This window comes from Artemia franciscana, chromosome 19 (genome assembly GCF_032884065.1).
Source record: "Artemia franciscana chromosome 19, ASM3288406v1, whole genome shotgun sequence".
In the NCBI taxonomy this organism is placed as follows: Eukaryota; Metazoa; Arthropoda; class Branchiopoda; order Anostraca; family Artemiidae; genus Artemia; species Artemia franciscana.
In genome coordinates, this window is record NC_088881.1 from 10389147 (window position 1) to 10410346 (window position 21200).

Below are 21200 nucleotides of genomic sequence, written 5' to 3' on the forward strand. Positions count from 1 at the left end.
ATTGACATATTCTTTTCGTGGTAAAAGATATACCGTATATCCTTAAGATTTTTTTTTATAAGAATTCATGGTTTGCCTTGCTATTTGTATGTTGAAGAAACTTTTTCTTCAATGTGTAACCCTGACACAAATAGTATTGTTTAATTTAATTTTTACTTCCTCAAGTTGACCTGAAAAAGAAAATTTAGTATTATTCACAAAAATCCTATGGACACACTTACACCCTTGAAGTTCAAGTATCAAAAAAACTTGGATACACTTATATTCTTTTGATTTATTTAAATTGTAATAGCAGAAGTAGAGATAGGAGTAGTCCCGTAAGTTTCAACTTAATACCATAAGATAGTTAAGTTATAAAAAATTTGTTTAAAACTTATATTTTTGTTTTAACTTTTCATTTTCTTTGATGAGAATTAAACTAAGCTTCATTTCATAAGTTTTCCTCGTCACCACCTTTTTCACTCATCAATCTCTCATCAGCTCTTTGATATGGCAAAACAGACCAAGATGGACTGTTTCTTTAGTGCAAAGATGCGTTTCTTTAATGCAAAATATTATCTCTCGTTTGAACAGTAACCAAACTCTTTAGATCAGTCTGCTTTTAGTGGAGTTATGTTAATTTTGTTTAATTCCTTGCTAAAACTTTCACTAAATTTCCCAAGATCACTCCCGACAAAATCACAATTCCACAATTACCCAACGTCTCATAGTTCTGATTTCTCTTTTGAAACTAGGCTAACGGTGCGATCGGGATTTAGTTTGCGTCATATTGTTCCAAAAGTTTGGGATTTAATCCCAATAGCCGTGAGAAATTGTAATGATAGAAATAAACTTCTGAAGTTATTGAGAAATCATGTTGCTAGTCTCCCATACTATTTTCCGTTGTGAGTGTTGAAGTTTGATTTTCTTAAAAAGTGCAAATTAGTTTAAGCCAAAGTAATGACGGTTTTTTCTTTTGTTTGTGTTCATTTTTTATTTTTTTATTTTTTTGGTGATATACCACGTGCTTAAGTATGCCATTAGGTATTTGCGCTGTTTGTTTAAATGGTTTAATTCTTGTTGTAAATAAACATGTATCTATCTATGTATCTATCTAAATAGGAACCCTGTGCCTGGAATTGCATTCATAAGAAATGCAACTTAAAATGTGGAGATATGTGTGAACGTGGCCCCTGTGATGAACCCTGCCAAGAGTCTCTTTCTTGCAATCATCGATGCATTGGTTTGTGTGGAGAGATATGTCCAAAGCAATGTCGAATCTGCAACAAAGCTGAAATTGAAGAATTCGTTTTACTTGGAACGAAACTGATGCCGATGCAAGGTATTTTGGTTAGCTAAGTGTTTTTAAGTGCATGGACTAGATATTACTCCGATTTTTTTTCATTAATTGTATTTTCTGCCATTATTAAGCATTAGGTTCCGAAACAATTCCTCCCTGTTTCAGAAGCTAATCAAGCAATCTAGGCTTTGTGGGGGAGTTTCCAGAACTATCTGAGCTTTTGCTTTTTATGGGAAGTTTATGATGTTGGAGATGTTTTGTTGTTTTGAAATGGAATGTTGTGCTTTAAATAGTTCTTAAGGTACAATATATGAGTTTCTCCAAATTAAACCGTATTTTTATCTTCTTTTTTCAATTGTTTTTCTTGTGGAAGGGTTCTCTAACTCTCTTTTTGGGAAACATCTGTCATTAACATAACAGGCACAAGGAATCAAGGCATTAATTTGCACATAGGTATCACAGTTGGTTTTCTGATAAGGGATGCCATCATGAGAAGTTCCACGAATTGGTGGGGATCCCCTCTCTCTCCAGTGTGTTCCATCTGTCAGTAGAAGTATTACTACTTCTTCCACTACTGCTACTACTAACAACTAACTGCAGCATTGAGCCTCCTGAGGACAACACAGCTACGCACAATGTTCATCTCTCCCAATCTTGTCGAAGTTTCCCTCTTTACAGACTACTAAAAAAATAGAATTTCTTTAAAATTCTTCCTCAGGACCTATTCCATCCCATTTAGGGACCACCTGCTTTTCGTTTGGCCCTAGATCGTCAGTCGAATAAAAGATACTTTGGCAATCTGTCATCCTTCATCCGTAAAGTATGATCTAGCCATCTCAACTTTTCTCTCGTCATAGTCTTAGAAATCTGGATAGAATAATATTTTTCTTGCTGCTTACTGTTTAAACTAAGGTCAGCCAGACGGGTACTCAAAAGAAGACAAATCCTCTGGAAAACTTTCCGACAAATTCTGCTCCGTCTTTCGGAGTGATCATGTTTCATAACCTTACTTGACCACTGTCATGACTGTAACTTCCAATATTGGCTATTCTAATTTTAGCATTTTACTGCATCTATCATCTTTACTGATAATACCTAAGTAAATGAAGCTATCCGCTTGATCGATCTTCTTGTTATCCAACACAACTTCTTCGTCTTCACTTGTCCCCAGTCTAAACGACTTATTCCCCTTAGCATTAGTTTTTAAAGCTGATGTTGCACCCTGAACTTTAAAAACCTCGAGATTTTGCTGACATTTTCATCTAGGACACTCAAATCATCACCATTAATCCAAGTCTAATTAAGTTTGAATATCTTGTGTGATTCCATGCTCTCCTATATCTTTTGTTGATACTTTCCCTTTAAAAAAAATCAAATTCGTAATTTTAATGATTTATTTATAACTCAACAACCACCATATTTAAAACATTCATTTACCACACGATCAGCATCTGGGCCCTTAATGCTTTTAATCCTTTTAGTATTGTTTCTAATCCTTCCTTGCAAAATGAACCTTCTTTCACTTCCAAAGTGTCACAAGCAAATTATGGTTCTAGATTGGGCAGGGGGCAGCTTCCCCCCAGTTCTTCTTACATCTGACATTAAGTTCCTTTTATTTTAAGTTTTTCCACTCTTATCAAGGTACTAATCCGTTACTATCTCAAACTTTTTCATTCTTTTCTATTTCATTTCTTGTAACTTAATCATGGTTCAGCTATTAGTTCTTCATGATATCCATCGTAACTTATGGTTAATCATATTCTAAAAATAATTATTCTCAAAATGGTGAGAGGCTGGATAAAAGCCTAGTCACATTTTATGGATTACGGTTGAGGCTTCACCAAAATTGTTTTCTTTGGTAATAATTAAATTAAAAAAAACAAGTTTTTTAAACTGCAAGTAAGGAGCGACAGTAAAACTTAAAACGAACAGAAATTACTTCGTATATGAAAGGGGCTGCTCCCACCTCAACGTCCTGCTCTTTACGCTAAAGTTTTTTACTGTTTTAAAAAGAAGAATTGAGAGAAAGAGTCAAACTTTAGCGTAAAGAGCAGGACGTTGAGGAGGGAGCAGCCCCTTTCATACGTAGTTAAAATGTTTTTAACTACGTAAAACTTGCGAATATACAACATTCTTCGATGTCCTATTGTCTGTGCATATAAATAGATAGTCAGGTTTACCGACTCTTGAACATGCAACATAAAATTGTCCATGGGAAAAACAATCCGTATTCAGATCTATACCTCATTATTCTAATGATTGCCCTTGAGCTTTGTTGATGGTGATTGATAATCGAACATTCCCTGTGTCCCCGTCGTCATTTATATATCCCCTGTGCCCCCGGCATCCCCGTTGTAGTTGTGTCCCGTTCGTCATTTATATTCCCAGTATCCCGGTCGTCATTTGTGTCCCAGTGTCCCAGTCTGTAATTTCTCTTTGAGCGTCCTGGTTGTCATTTGTATTCCCTGTGTCCCGGTCGTCATTTGTGTCCCGGTGTCCCAGTCTGTAATTTATCTTTGAGTGTCCCGGTCGTCATTTATATCTCCGGTCGTTATTTGTGTCCCAGTGTCCCAGTCTGTAATTTCTCTTTGAGTTTCCCGGTCGTCATTTATATTCCCTGTGTCCCGGCTTTTAGTTTTGTTTTTCTCCTTTATTTTTCAGTTTTTTTTCCTTTTTTTAGTTTTTTTAGTTTTTTTTATTAGTTTTTAGTTTTTTTTCTTTTTAGTTTTTTTTTGTAGTTTTTACCTTTTTTTATTTTTTTTTTTAGTTTTTTACCTTTTTTTTAGTTTTTTTTTTAGTTTTTTAGCTTTTTCAGTTTTTTTAGTGTTTTTTTTTTAGTTTTTTTTTTTAGTTTTTTTTGTAGTTTTTACCTTTTTTAGTTTCTTTTCTTCTTTTGTATTAATGCTAAAGCCAAGGCTCGAACCTGGAACCTCTCGGACCTAGAACCTGGAACATAACGCTTTACCAACTCAGCTACTACGGCTTGAATACATTCGTTTTGAGCAGCTTCCTCGGCTGTTGCCATTGTAGGTTCTTCAGTCATTTTACAATTAGAAATTTCTCTTTCAACGATCTTCTTACAATTAAAAATTTGTCTTTGAACGATTTTCTTAACTACGTGTGTCCTGGTCGTCATTTATATTCCCTGTGTCCCGGTCGTCATTTGTGTCCCGGTATCCCAGTCTGTAATTTATCTGTGAGTGTCCCGGTCGTCATTTATATTCCCTCTGTCCCGGTCGTCATTTGTGTCCCGGTCTGTAATTTTTCTTTGAGTGTTTTTTCTTTTTAGTTTTTTTTAGTTTTTTACCTTTTTTCTTTTTTCAGTTTTCTTTTTCTTCTTTATTTTTCAGCGTCACTATGAAATACATATCGCCGAACCTTTGTTTTTTTAACTAAAATCTGGTAGGCATTGATGACCTTATCCAAGTCAAAATCCCAAACCCAATCATCATCGCTATCATTTTCAGTTTTGATATGTTTTGACTCTCGCTTTCCAGGTGGATTTTCATCTAACTGCGCGGTTTTGCGTTCTTTAGCCGCAAGCCTGTTTTCTTGCTGTTCTTGTGATTCCTCGGCACGCTTTCTTTTCTTACTTTCTCTATCAGCTGCAAGCCTGTTTTCTTGCTGTTCTTGTGATTCCTCGGCACGATTTCTTTTCTTACTTTCTCTATCAGCAGCAAGTTTTTTGGCATAGACTCTTTGAACAGCTTCCTCGGCTGTTGCCATTGTAGGTCCTTCAGTCATTTTACAATTAAACATTTTTCCGTCCACGATCTTCTTACAATTAAAAAATTGTCTTTGAACGATTTTCTTAAATACTTTTAATGACGTTATCGTCACAAAAAATATGACGACAACTAACTTCATGACGACATGATGACATGACGTCACTCGACACACATAACACACAGACAACTTATTTATATATATATAGAAGATTATATATTATATATATATAGTACAAATATATATACTATTATATATATAATATATATTACTTTGTAATATATATTACAAAGGATAGTGCCCGACTTTACAGTTCAATTGACGTCTTCAATCTTCATTTCAAGGCCCTTGAGACAGGAAGTGTAATTAAGGTGGGAGGATATCCGGTGCTGCTGTGTACTCTTGCTTTTTACCTTCTCCAGATTTCTTTAGGTACCCATTTGGCACTGGGTTGACTCTGAGTTTGCAAAGATGTACCACTACCCTATATCCCATCATTATGTTGAGCTACAGATAGTTGAACTATTTTAACATGTTCTGAATTTATCTTATTATGTTATTTATTTATTTAAGAATTAACGACGCTTCTTGACTACTATGGTCCCTGCGTCGGCCCTGCAGTGCATTCCTGCAGCGTGATTCGATCTCTGGGTCCCGTATTACCAAGCTAAGGTCAAATCCACTGCTCCAACACAGGACTCTTATTATGTTCTTCATCTTTAGATAATTCATTCAAAATTTCAGGTTTGTCTCTTTACCTGACTGTGGTCATGTAATTGAAGTTGAGGCAATGGACTACTGGATGAAGTCTGCTAGTAAGGACTTGGTAGGTCTGCAGCGATGCCCAAGATGCAACACTCCTATTTCATCATTCATTGGTCGTTATGGAAATGTAATAAGACAAACTTTTCGCGATACCGAAGAAGTCAAGGCTCAGTTTTACACGGCTAAAGATGTTAGTACAGAACTGGCTGAAACACAACTAAGAGTTACTCGCTGTAAAGCAATGGTTGATGAAGACAATTTAATAATAAGATCTGGAACAGGTAAAATTTTTGTTTTGTTAGGCATTGGTCTAAAAAGAAGGGTTTAGGTTCAATGACAATGCTGTTTTCAACCGCATTGTCATTGAACTTAAACCAGCGTCATTGAATTTCAATCCTTATTTTGGATTTGGGATTAGTGAGCAGGTGTGAACATGCAAATATGCATGGTTGCATTTGTGAAGATTGTGTGTTTGGTTTGTTATTATTTTTCATTTAAATCAATATTAGTTCCAGATTTTAAATCTTATCATCGGGTTTTTATTTCATTCTTGCCTAAGGCACCTAATTTACAATGGTGGAATGGTAGTGTTTCCCCTTGTCTTTTTCACTGGGCTTGAACTCATTTCACTTGTCTTGTCCTTTTTTGTGTCCTCTCCAGTGGCCACAGACCCTTGAATGTTTGTTTGTTTATTTTTGAAAGAAATGCTTTGCTGGTTTGTTCTTTTTTTTCAAGCAATTGGTGTTAAATTTTTCAAAGACCTTTTTAAGACCTTCGTATTTCACTGCGAAACTTTTCCCCGTAGGAAACTTCTCAAGCCAGTAGAACTTACCAATTAGTTTCAGGTTTGCTTTCCGTTTGTTTGTTGTATATTTGTTTGTCTGTTGTTGTTTTTGCTTGTCCGTTCTCTTGAATGTTTTTCATAAATATTTGACTCAAAAGAATAAACACATCTGATTTCTTTTCATTAAACTGAAGGCCTATTTTTCCATATTCTACTTGAAACTGCATAAAATTCTCCTCTAAACCGCGAAGGAAGTGGCTCACATTAAGTACATTGTCTGCATAGCTTATTAACGATAGATCAATCCCTCTCAGAATGTATGTCAGATTTGACTTAGATTGCGGTTTTCGGCCCTTCTGACATCATGCGCAGCGAGAGCTATGCAAGAGCATAAAGAGCGTGGCCACAACCTAGACTAGACTGAAAACCGAATTGATGAAGTACCTGCAACTGCAAATTTTTGTTTTTTGGGCCTTCCAATTGACATTGTGTTATATAAATAATTGATGTGTTGGAAACTGAACAATTTCATTTATGCTATTCATGACAACATATATAACAAAATTCGTGTATGATTTCATAAAAAATGCTTTTATATGATGTACTAACATAGCACAGAACGTCATTTACAAAAACCAAAATTAAGGCTTTTAACGAATTTCTTCAGACTTCTGACCTATCTAGATAGTTTTTTTTGCGAGAATATCCCAAGATACCAATTTCCCCTTATATAAATCAATGGTCCGTTGTAAACTCAACAATCTAATTTATGCTATGCATTGCATCATATAAGAAAATGCTTATATGATGTACTAATATAGTACATGACATCATTTGTAAAAGCCAAAATTAACGGTCTTAACGAATTTTCTCAGACTTCTGACTTATTTATATCGTTTTTTATACGAGAATATCCAAAGATACCAATTTTCCCCAAAAAAGAAAAAAAAATGGAGCCGTTTTCTAGAAAAAATACACAGCTATTGCTCACTTATAAAGATAGTATAAATAATTGATGCGTTGGAAACTCAACAATCTTATTTATGCTATGCATGGCATCATATAAGAAAATTTCTAAATGATGTACTAATATAGTACATTGTGTCATTTGTCAAAACCAAAATTAAGGCTCTTAACGAATTTTTTCAGACTTCTGACCGATCCAGATCGTTTTTTATGAGAGAATATCCCAAGATACAAATTTTCCCGAAAACATTTGGAGCCGTTTTGAGAACATACGTAAATCCAGAACTATTCGCGTAACTAATATGGCGCGTAACGACTTACGCGCGCGGGGGGGCTTGGGGGGGGGGGAGGCGAAGCGCCCCCTCCAACTAAGTGTTGGGGTGGCGCGAAGCACCACCCCATTAGCTAGTATATATCTATATATATAAGAATAAGTTGTCTGTCTGTGTGTCCGTCTGTCAGGTGACGTCACGTTTCTGTGTCGACTGACGTCATGTTTTCGACTGACGAAATTACAGACTGGGACATCGGGACACAAATGACGACCGGGACACCGGCACATCTATCTATATATATAAAAATAGGTTGTCTGTGTGTGTGTGTGGGTCTGTCGGGTGACGTCATGTTTGTGTGTTGACTGACGTCATGTTTTCGACTGACGAAATTACAGACCGGGACATCGGGACACAAATGACGACCGGGACACCGCCACATAGGGAATATTAATGACGACCGGGACACTCAAAGAGAAAGCGACGGGGACACAAGGAATGCTCGATTAGCAATCACCATCAACAAAGCACCGGGGCACAAATGACGACCGGGACACAGGGAGTATAAATGACGACCAGGACATAAGTAAAAAAAAACTAAAAAAACTAAAAAAAGGTAAAAACTACAAAAAAAAACTAAAAAGAAAAAAAACTAAAAACTAATAAAAAAAACTAAAAAAGCTAAAAAACTAAATTACAGACCGGGACATCGGGACACAAATGACGACCGGGACACCGCCACATAGGGAATATAAATGACGACCGGGATACTCAAAGAGAAAGCGACGGGGACACAAGGAATGCTCGATTAGCAATCACCATCAACAAAGCACCGGGACACAACTGACGACCGGGACACAGGGAGTATAAATGACGACCAGGACATAAGTAAAAAAAAAAACTAAAAAAAGTAAAAAAAGGTAAAAACTACAAAAAAAAACCAAAAAGAAAAAAAACTAAAAACTAATAAAATAAAACTAAAAAAGCTAAAAAACTTAAAAAAAAGAAAAAAGAAAAAAAAATAAAAAAAGGAAAAAAAATGAAAAATAAAGGAGAAAAACAAAACTAAAAAAAATAAAAAAAGAAAAAAGAACAAAAAATAAAAAAACTAAAAAAAAAGTTAAAAATCAAAAAAAACTTAAAAAGAAAAAAAGGGGAAAAATACAAAATTTATTTCATCATATACCATTTCAAAAACGAACGTATATACAGACCGGGATACAAATGACGACCGGGACACAGGGAATATAATCCGGGACACCGGGACACAAATGACGACCGGGACACCGGGACACTCAAAGAGAAATCACAGACTGGGACACCGGGACACAAATGACGACCGGGACACAGGGAATATAAATGACGACCGGGACACAGGGACACAACTACAACGGGGACGCCGGGGGGCACAGGGGGATATATAAATGACGACGGCGACACAGGGAATGGTCGATTACAATCACCATCAACAAAGCTCAAGGGCAATCATTAGAATCATGAGGTATAGATCTGAATACGGATTGTTTTCCCATGGACCATTATATGTTGCATGTTCAAGAGTTGGTAAACCTGACAATCTATTTATATGCACAGACAATGGGACAGCAAAGAATGTTGTATATTCGCAAGTTTTACGTAGTTAAAAACATATATATATATATATATATATATATATATATATATATATATATATATATATATGAAAAGAGAAATCACCAATGCTACAGCACAAACACAAAAAAAAAAAAAAAAAAAAAAAAAAAAAAAAAAAAAAAAAAAAAAAAAAAAAAAAAGGAGACAGAAGGAGAAAATGAAGACTGTTTTCCTAAATTAGTGATTAATATAGACCAGCACTTGAATGAGGCCTTAACCCTACTCATCCATACAATCACATAGGTCAAACAGCATAGCCACACACAATCAACCATAAAGAATAATCCATGGACAGGCAGTCATGTCGTCAATAAGTATAAGTCGTCATTTACCAAACAATAGAAAAAATAATATAGACAAATAATTCAGAGGCAACACCCAACATAAGGGCTCATCAGGAGAATACACTGGCCTATATAGGGTTTCGCCACTCTAAATTCTCTACCCAGCACAGTGTTGTGGCTACCACAGAATATTCATGGCATCCCCGCGTCAGGTATCACCCCCAAAATACATGCCTATGAAAAAAAAAACAGCAAATGTAAAACAACCAAGTAAAACCAAAAACAAGCTTATCCTGTTAATATATCCCTCTTTTTAGCAACAATAGGTAAACTAAATATTATAAATTTTACCAAATCACAAATATTAACACATTGCAAAAAACCTGAATGAACTAAACAATTATATAATTCATCTTTACCATGTGGCTAATTTTTTAGAAAATCCGCTCAATTAGAAACACAATTCAAAATAAATGGCGCTGTGACAACATTTCCCGAACCTCTGAAATTAGTTAAAAATTTCTTTAAGTATTTCTAGATAATTCTTTTGATATTTATTTAAAAGTTCGTTATAATGAAAACTAAATTTTTTAAATTGCCAAGTTAATTTATTTGCAGAAAACCTCTTGATATCAATTTTTGGCTTAAGATTTTACATCTATTTTTAAAATCAATAAAATTACTACAAATCCTTGCATAATGAAGTAACTGTGAGAAAAACGCTGAATATGTGATATTTGAGTGTATATTACTTTCAGGGAATGGGAAACTAATCACTTCAAAATCAAAATCATCCGTTTTATTATACATTTTAAAACTTAATTTATTATTATCACAAATATTAATATTTAAATCTAAGAAATGATCTTCATGACCAGCGCCATGACTAGGCTCAAGAATAAGCTCTGATGGATATATATTTTTAGAAATATCAATGAAATCCTTACAATTTAAGACCAAAATATCATCTAAATATCTTTTATTATTTGACAAAGCATGTTTTAAATTAATTGGATTATTCTTATCCATCATATATTTATATTCTAGTTGACTTAAAAACAAGTCAGCTATAAATGGGCTGGCATTCCCCCCCATGGGAATTCCCATAATTTGCTTGTACAAATCACCCCCAAATCTTATATAAGTATTGTATAAAACAAATTCCAATAACTCAAAAATCATATCCAAGCTGTAACATCTCAAGTTAACTGTAGTATTAAAGCAGTTTGTCCATATAGCTTTTTTATTATAAATGTCTATTTTTAAGAACCTTTTACTAGATAAGAGGAAAGATTTCTTTATAACAGTTTTTAAATTATCAAACACTAAATTAAGTGATAAATTAGTATACATTGTCGCAAAATCGAAAGACTCAATTCTTTTAGCTGAAAACATTGTTAAAGAATCTATCACCTGCAGTGAATTATTAACACTCCAATATGGATTAAAATTCAAAAATTTTTTAATACCAGAACAATAGGTTTTAAGTTTATTTACAATTTCCTTTGAAATTAAAGAGAGGTCAGTAGCAGCAATGCGGGTTGGACATTTAGCTGCTCCAGCAATAAACCGTGGTTTAGGGGGATTCTTATGAAATTTTACAGTCCAATATAGGAAAGGGAACTTTTTATCATTGTCATTTATTTTAATATTAAAATTTTTAAAAAGTATTTCTTCAGTCTTTTCAATTAAATTCTCATCCTCTATATTTACCTTTTCGTATCGACTAACACGCGCGGGGGGGGGCTTGGGGGGGGGCGCGAAGCGCCCCCACCAACTAGGTGCTGGGGTGGCGCGAAGCGCCACCCCAACAGCTAGTATATATATATATATATATATATATATATATATATATATATATATATATATATATATATATATATATATATATATATATATATATATATATATAAATAAGTTGTCTGTGTTTGTTTGTGTGTGTGTGTGTGTGTGTTTGTCGAGTGACGTCATGTTTGTGTTTCGACTGACGTCATGTTTGCCGACTGACGTCATTATAAGGATTGAGCTGTATGCGTCATGAAGTTGTTTGTCGACTGACGTCATGTTTGTCAAGTGATGAAATTACATACCGGGACACCGGGACACAAATGACGACCGGGACACAGGGAATATAAATGACGACCGAGAACCTCAAAGAGAAATTACAGATTGGGACACCCGGACACAAATCACGACCGGGACACAGGGAATATAAATGACGACCGGGACATAGGGACACAACTACAACGGGGACGCCGGGGGCACAGGCGGGATATATAAATGACGACCGGGACACAGGGATTGTTCGAATAGAAATTACAGACCGGGACACAAATGACGACCGGGACACCGGGACACAGGGAATATAAATGACGACCGGGACACTCAAAGAGAAATTACAAACTGGGATACCGGGACACAAATGACGACCGGGACACAGGGAATATAAATGACGACCGGGACACAGGGACACATCATTAGAATAATGAGGTATAGATCTGAATACGGATTGTTTTTCTCATGGACAATTATATGTTGCATGTTCAAGAATAAGTAAACCTGACAATCTACTTATATGCACAGACAATGGGACAGCGAAGAATGTTGTATATTCGCAAGTTTTACGTAGTTAAAAACATATATATATATATATATATCTATCTCTTTTCACAGGTGGGACACAGGGACACAACTACAATGGCGCGTAACGACTTACGCGCGCAGGGGGGCTTTGGGGAGGGGGGGGGACGAAGAACCCCACCAACTAGGTGTTGGGGTGGCGCGAAGCGCCACCCCAACAGCTAGTATATTTATATATATAAATATACTAGCCCAACAGCTAGTATATATATATATATATATATATATATATATATATATATATATATATATATATATGTATATATTTCTGTCTCTCTATCCCTCTCTATGGCTCTCTCTCTGTTGCGTCTAAATTACTAACAAACTTGTAGGATTTTATTTATTTAAGAATTAACGACGCTTCTTGACTACTATGGTCCCTGCGTCGGCCCTGCAGTGCATTCCTGCTGCGTGATTCCATCTCTGGGTCCCGTATTACCAAGCTAAGGTCAAATCCACTGCACCACCACAGGACAAACTTGTAAGATTTGTTTCCTGTTGATATCTTTTTGACTTTTTCTGCCTTTTTTTTCAGACTCATCTGGTATTCACAAGGCTATGGCAGAATTAATTAAACGCATTAGTACCACTTTGGATAAACAACAGAGGCCAAAACGAGGTGGAAAAAAACTGCTGTCGATGAGTGACGATTCGTTTCATCTTACAAAAGTAAGTTGCTTCAGATAACACACTCATATTCTGAAGTGTGTTGAGGACAATACCGATTCACTATATGTGGAAAAATCTTTTGCAATCATTGTTTGACATTGTGAAATTGGTTTTAGTTTTCAGGTTTCTAAAATTGTCTTTAACCCAATCTCCCGAAGAACAAATTTAAAAACTCAAAATTTGCCATTTGTACTGTTAGAGAACTCGTTTCCGATATCATATGGAAATTTTCCATACCTTGAAGCCCAGAACCCGAGACTTCGTTTTCTACCTTTTAAATTTTAGTTCAAATTGTTTTAAAAGATTCATGTATTTTATAATGTGTTTCATATGCAATATACACCTTACATTATACTTCATATTTTATGTTGATAGTTTATGTTGTTATTTTATTATTTAAGAATTAACGACCCTTCTTGACTACTATGGTCCCTGTGTCGGACCTGCAGTGCATTCCTGCAGCGTGATTCGATCTCTGGGTCCTGTATTACCAAGCTAAGGTCAAATCCACTGCGCCACCACAGGATGATTATGTTGTTTTAGATTGAATAAGTGAGGTTTGAACAAGTCCGTGTTGGATTACATACTTAACCATTAGCTCTATGCTAAAATGTTCGATTTTCCAGTGAAATATATATGACCATTATATTTCTGGCCTGAGCCTTACGGGTACATTTAAAATATTGTATTGTTTATGAAATAAAAATGAACTCAATTGAACCGATTTTCTTTATTTTTCAAGATGGGGGATTGCAACTCTTCAAAACATCTCTCTCTGTTCTAAGGATAACGATGGAAGAGGAGACACATCACGGTTTCCTGCTATGGAGACTATTGGTGCTGTTTTTCATTTCAATTCGGTGTCACTTTTCTGGGGTTTGAGGCTTCTGTCTCAAAAATCATAATTTACTTTTCGCCATAGACTTCTGACATTATGACTGATTGAAATAACAGTTACCATTCCTGAATCATTTAAAATGGGGATTTTTCCACACCTGACAGTTTTTTATGGCATTTGATATTTACCAAGTGACATATAGAGATAGCAATTTCTGTCCGTGGATCTGTCTGTCTGGTGGTCCCGGTTCTGCTAGTTCGGGCGCTTCCAGATATGCCAGGACGATGAAAGTTGGCTGACGTATCTGGGACCAAACCAAATTAAATTAGAAATAGTCACTTTTCCGATTCGACCATCTGGAGGGGAGCGAACGAACGATATTTTTTTTGCTGGGATTGTGTTGTTTAAGTGGAGTTGCCCAGGTATCTTTTGTAAGGGTTGAGTCTATGGGTTGATTTAACTATATTGTTATCTTAGGCTTGAATTTTGTTAGTAATCCTTTACTGAGTAGGTTATGCTATCAAGTCGACATTTGGTTAAACATTTGGATATTTTAAGTTAGCATTCGGACGTCACTCCTTAGAATGGTATTTCTGGACGAATTTACCAAAAGCACGTAGAGATGATTAAGAGCTTTGAAATGAGCCATTAAGCATTTTTTTACGGTTTTGATGTAGCGTGTTAATTCTGCTAGTCAGCAGACAATTTTTGAAACTTACTAAGGGGGCTTGGAGGAGAAGTATATGAAAGTATATATGAGACGGAATGTATACTTTCTTTGAAGGGTTTTCAGCCATGGGGATTATAATAGCACAAAATTTATGCTTACCAAATTTTCCACTAGAGAGATGGCACCGAAAATTTCATTTTTGATGCCATACAGCACTTTTTGAAGGTCTTAAAGAGATGAATTTCTACAAAACACGCATGTATGGATTTTTGCTTTTAGATGGGCTATTAAAATCTCTATCATGTTGCAATACTCTGATAGCCTTGGTAGAAGAAAAAACGAAACACGTCCTTGCTACCCATCCGATTATTCTTTTTGTTTTTCAAGGCGGAGAACTAATTCTTACGTATGAGTTGGATTGTAATGTTTTCAAGAGTGTGCTTTGCGCTTTGACCCGTCGCAATTTTAGAGGGGTTTCAAGCTCTTCCTCAAAACACCCACAAGTTGGTTTTCGCAATATTTTTTTTACGCTTGAGATTAAAGGAAATAATAGTTACCTTTCCAAAATCACCGTCAAATGGCAATTTCTTCTCACTAAACTATTTTCCTTAAACGTCTTTCTTAATTTTCGATTGTCATGGGTTGTCATGGGATTGTCATTGGGATTGTCATGGGTTTTCTCGTTACTTTGTTGCAACTATCCCTGCATCCATGATCAGGTGCGAGTGCAAGTTAAGTTGTCAAACAACAAGATGCTCGTGTCCATGATCCGGGCTGATTTGATGCACTCCAGATGTTCAGAATGTTGAGGCAAGACCTGCGGACCAGTAGAACCAAGACGGTGTGAAGCTGAAATAGACTATTAGCTTAAAATCTAAACGAAACAAACGATGCTCTGGTCCTAATTAAGTCTGATATTGGCTGATCTGATTATAATTTACCTGATTCTTGATGATACTGATGTATTAAGAATATTTAAGATTTTAGTCCTAAAAGATTGGTCTTTTTTTAGTTTGATTTAAATTTTTCTTGAAAAATATCCAGGATTGTTTGATGTTGCTAAATGAGCATTTGGGATATTAATCCCAATTTTTTTATTTTTAGTAAAGTATCTAGCATTGTTTTATGTGGCTGATTTGTTGTCTAAAAACCTATTATGTAGTCAATGACCAAAATGCTTTGTAACTTTTTGCACCAATCCTTTATCTTAATGGGAATCTTTGTGAAAGGTTGAAGTTGCAGACACTCGAGTGCATTGATACTATAATCTGAATAATGTAAGAATTGTTCTTCATCTATTAAGCATCTGAAGAACTCATTTGTTTATTTTCTTCCAGGTTCAAGCAGCCATCCTATGTGATTTGGCCTCTATAACTACAAAAGGTACAGCGAAGAGTTCTGCAACAGATTTTTCGACACGTTTAGAAAAAGACAAAATTTTTCCTATGAAAGATACTTACCGCACTCTACTAGTGTCTAAGGTGTCATCTCTAGCTAATAATTGTATTGGTCGTTCCAGAATTTCCCAACAAGAAGCTGATGATTTTATTCTTGAGATTGTACGCTTGGAACATTTAAAATGTTTCTATTGTATTTTAAGTGTACCAAATTACCAGCATTTGTATTCAAACTCCAAAAGCCAAGGTGGTGATGATTTTGCTTCGAGAATTGACTCTGTGGCCTCTTCTTTAAAAGGTGTGTACCATTCAAATGCTCTATTCTGTTTATTTTCTTATCTCCTCAAAGATTAAAGACCGATTCACACAATATCCTCACAGTATTCTCACAAAAAAGTTGAATTTTTAGCTCTTATCCCTTCAAGTTGCAAAATATTTAAAGGTGATACTCATACGTGAAAAAATGATGAAAGAAAATAAAAATGAGAACAAATACAACTCGATATTTGTTTTTTTTTTAAGAGACCGTTCTCAAGTGTGCGGCTGCTAGCTTGCAAAGACTAACAAATCAAACAAAATAATATGAGCGGCTTATCAGATTGAAAGCTGGAATGGGGGGGGACGGTTAAATCGGAAAAATTAGAAAAAATGAGATATTTCTAACTTACGAACGCGTGGTCAGATTTTTATAAATTCATATTTAGAAGGACCTCGTAACTCAAGAGCTCTTATTTTAAATCCCGACCGGATCTGGTGACATTGGGGGGGGGGGGAGGAACCTAAAATCTAAGAAAGTGCTTAGAGTGGAGGGATCGGGATGAAACTTGGTCGGAAAAATAAGCGCAAGTCCTAGATACGTGATTGATATAATCAGAACGGATCCGCTCTCTTTGTGGTAGTTGGGGAGGGAGGAGGGTTAATTCTGAAAAATAAGAAAAAATGAGGTATTTTTAACTTACGAAGGAGGGATCGGATCTTAATGAAACTTCATATTTAGAGGGACCTCTTAACTCCGATCTCGACTGGATCCAGCGTCATTGGGGGGGGGGGAGGACCGGAAATATTGGAAAATACTTATACGGAGAGATCAGGATGAAACTGGGTTGGAAGAATAAAAACAAGTCCAAGATACTTGACTGACATAACCGGAGCGGATCCACTCTCTTTGGTGGAGTTTGGGGGGGGAGGGAAAATTCGGAAGATTAATAAAAATGAGGTATTTGTAACTTATAAATGGGTGATCAGTTCTTAATGAAATTTGATATTTAGAAAGATCTTGTGCTTTAGATCTTTGTCTTATTTTAAATTCCGACAAGATCCAGTGACATTGGGGGGAGTTGAAGGGGTAAAACGTGAAAGTTGGGGTATCTTTATCTTACGAATAGGTAATTGGATCTTAATGAAACTTGATATACAGAAGAATCTTATGTCTCAGATGCTCCATTTTCGACTCGAATTGGATCTGGGGACATGCTGGGTTGGAGGGGGGAAACAGAAATCATGGAAAACGCTTAGAGTGGAGAGATGGGGATGAAATTTGCTGAGAAAGAATAAGAACAAGTTCTAGATACATGATTGACATAATTAGAATGGATCCGTTCTCTTTGGAGGAGCTGGGAGATGTTAATTTGGGAAAATTAGAAAAATTGAGATATTTTTAACTTAAGAACGGGTGACCAGATCTTAATGAAATTTGATATTTAGAAGGAACTCGTGTCTCAGAGCTCTAATTTCAGATCCCGACCAGATCTTTTGACATTGGGGGGGGGAGTTGGAGGGGGAAATCGGAAATTTTGAAATACGCTTAGAGTGGAAGAATTGGGATGAAACCTAGTGTGTTGAATAAGCAAATGTTGTAGATACATGATTGACGTAAACGTACAGGATTCGCTCTCTTTGAAGGAGTTATGGGGTGGGGTTCAGTGTTTTGGCGAGTTTGGTGCTTCTGGACGTGCTAGGACGATGAAAAGGGGTAGGCGTGTCAGGGAGCTGCACAAATTGACTTGATAAAGTCGGTTTCTCCTATTCGACTATCTGGGGGACTGAAGGGAGAGGAAAAATTAGAAAAAAAATGAGGTATTTATAACTTACGAGTGGATGATGGGATCTTAATGAATTTTGATATTTAGAAAGACATCGTGACTCAGAGGTCCCATTTTAAATCCGACCAGTATTAAGCCTCTGATTTTCCTTTTAAATCGATCTATTGATTCTTAGAATTTTACTAGAGCTCATACCATATGAGCTCTTGGCTCTTGGCTCTTGCGGCCTGGTCACACGTGCCATATGAGCTCTTAGCTTTTGTTTTTCTGTGAAACGGAGAATAGACATTTAGTACTGCACTTTTTTTCCAATTACCCTAATGTAACTAAATTTGCCTTATTTTGCATCTAAAGACGCCAAACGCTGGATGGTATTGGTCTTTTTTTTTAGACTAGTGCCAGTTCTCGCTCTTATAACTTTCCCATACTCTTTATATCTAACTTTAAAACTACCTTACATTGGTATCTTGAATTCAGTGACTGTTAGCCATTAAATTACGTAACAATCAGAACACAGGTTATCCAGTTAGATTATGACATTTGAATTCAGATAACAATAATGAATAAGAAACAAGATATTCATAGACTCAAATGACTTAATCCAATTCCTAATTTTTCTTAATGTTTTATTTCCAGAGCACCTCAGTGACTTAATGACGTAGGCTTGTGATCAAGATAGATATTTATTACAAAAAAAGTCATAGGGCCAGGACAAGACACAAAATACAACTCACCTATACAATATAAATTCAACAATGCAAACAAAATGAGGAAAAACCTCACCCGTCGGTCTATACATGCCTATTTTAAGCACTCGCCACCTCCCTTCCCCTATACAATTGTTTCTCTGTGTTTCATTCCCAATTTAATATATTTTGCAATGTTTTTAATCGTCCCCGAATAATTTGAATCCACCAACTGAAACTAACAACCCACTTAAACCTTCACCTTCACCTTCCTTGAAAATAAATATTTCATTAAATCTAGTTTTTCGGGGTGAAGGGCGATAAAATGAAGCATATCTCCGCCAAATTTTTTCTCACACAGGCCTTGGATAAGGACCATCTATCGTTCTTACCTTTCCTAAATATTTTTTTTTCAGCAAGTGCTAAAAAATTATCCTTTCATGACAAATACCACTTTCATCGCCATTCAAACCTCCTTTGAAATAAGTGTTATGACCCCAGACCTCCTTCCATTGCTGGTAAACTCTGAGGGACGTAGAAGCTGCGACTTTTGACTGTCATTTCTGAATCTCTTGGTCTTCGAACTCCCGGTTTTAATTTTAAAAATGAAAATATTTCCAAAGAAAAATTGGTAGTCTTTCTCTAGGTTCACAAAGAAACAAATTACTGAAATTGACAATATATGTGAATTATATCATTGAGCAATTTTAATTGCCAGTATGTCCCCGCAAGATTCTTCACAAACCTGCAAGGATTTCCATACTAATTTTAAGTCATAAATAATGAAGTCAGTCTAATTATTTGTTTTGTCACTCGAGCCTTATTATCTCATCTAGTCATTGATCATTATGTACCTATTGGTTTTCTGAGATATTCACTCCTGCATTTGTATGTACTTTTGATTACATTCTATTTAGTGTTTATGTAGTGTTTATTTAGTGTTTAGTGTTATTTTTTCTGAACGATTTTGATCGTTTTTCGATGGGCTTTGTCCAAATGTAGGTCATTGTAATAGGTCAGGAACAAACGCAATGGGCCTCATTCTTTTCGCATCAAAATCATAAAATTCCTCCGAAGTATGGGCCGAATTCAAATTATCAAGTGACATTGTGCTTTTTATACCCCCTCCCCTTCCATAAAACGGAAAATTCTGTGTACTTTACTGTCTAGACAGAACGAACTGCTGTGATATAATTTGGCATACAACTTAAAGCTCTGGATGGAAAGATGAGATAACGCATAAGAAATGTCCTTTACTGCTTGTTTTATGGCACTTTACTCAGTATTTGATCGGTAAATTTTTACTCAAATTCTACCGAAAAAGACCAAAGGAATGAGCTGATTTTTATTTGTGTATTTTCCTCAAACATTTGCCGAGGCATTTTCAATAATATGCGGGCTCAGCTGCTATGGTTAGCTAAAGAGTCTTAGATTGAAGTAGAATATATTTTTCTAATAAATATTGAAATGTAGAAAATAAACGGTCAAACATTCCAATCAACAAAAATATATAGTAAGTATTTCCTGTATCTTATTCATCAAGATTTTTTAGATTTTATTAATATTAACTCCTTTTACTTCTTCTTTATTGAGCACATAAGTTATTTCATTTTCCCTTTTGAGAGTTTCTGAGCTGCTAAGTTGCTCGGAAATAGCAACCTGCTCAGGAAATTTCATTGAACCACCATTTTCTCAGTCCAAGCCTCACACAAGTGAGAAAGACAACTTTCTTTATTTCTTAGAAACTCTCTTATAAAAAGCAGAATCGGAAACATCGCTAATCATTCTACTTTTTCAGGGTGTAAGAAGCTTTCTCCAGATGAATCAGCTGCTATTAAAAGTAACCTTGAAAAGCTACTGAAAGAGGCTTCTGTCCATGGGGTTGGGATTCCAGACTACGAACGCAAAATGGTTGTTCAAGCAATGGGTTTGAAACAAGGTCACTGGTACAAATGCCCGAACGGTCACATCTATTGCATTGGGGATTGCGGTGGAGCTATGATGGAGTCGCGTTGTAATGAATGTGGAGAAATTATTGGGGGCGAAAGCCATCGCCTAAGAAGTGATAATACCTTGGCCAGAGAAATGGATGGAGCAAGTACTGCTGCATGGCCTGATCGTAGATTTTGACTTTAACCATTTTTGGGCCTGAACAATTTTTTTTTTTTTTAAGTCTGTGCACTTCTATAGATGATTTCTTAGTTTTCTGCAGTATGAGCTGTGCCACTACCAGCTGAAATTAATGCGTGCCGTTGTATTTAGAACTATGAACATGTATACTGTATATTTTTGCACCTGCAAAAAAAAAACATGAGCCTTTTAATGGATAATATATATCTTTTGTAACTGGAAATAAATTATATTCGAATTAATTTTTGTTTTTCATAAAGGCATGAAACATGATAAGAGGGTTGAAGAATTGCTAAATACTGCATCCCTTCCCGCTTCCTCTTTTCTTATGCATTCTACCCTTCTGATTTTTTATCTTTATCTCACCTACTCTTTGCCCTTATCTTTTAATATCCCATC

At 35.7% G+C, this 21200-nt stretch overlaps 2 protein-coding genes across 2 annotated transcripts in view; both read left to right on the top strand.

Moving 5' to 3' along the window:
• LOC136039064 (NFX1-type zinc finger-containing protein 1-like) overlaps positions 1–5924 on the top strand; it is a 68393-nt gene extending 62469 nt beyond the window's left edge. Inside the window, exons 14-15 of the mRNA XM_065722549.1 lie at positions 1102–1321; positions 5750–5924. Of these exons, the coding sequence (XP_065578621.1) occupies positions 1102–1321; positions 5750–5781 (252 nt within the window). The 3' untranslated portion in view covers positions 5782–5924. The remainder of the gene's footprint in view (positions 1–1101; positions 1322–5749) is intronic.
• LOC136039065 (NFX1-type zinc finger-containing protein 1-like) overlaps positions 5796–21200 on the top strand; it is a 17931-nt gene continuing 2526 nt past the window's right edge. Inside the window, exons 1-4 of the mRNA XM_065722550.1 lie at positions 5796–6051; positions 12905–13038; positions 15884–16241; positions 20470–20769. Coding sequence (XP_065578622.1) covers positions 5796–6051; positions 12905–13038; positions 15884–16241; positions 20470–20769 — 1048 coding nt within the window. The remainder of the gene's footprint in view (positions 6052–12904; positions 13039–15883; positions 16242–20469; positions 20770–21200) is intronic.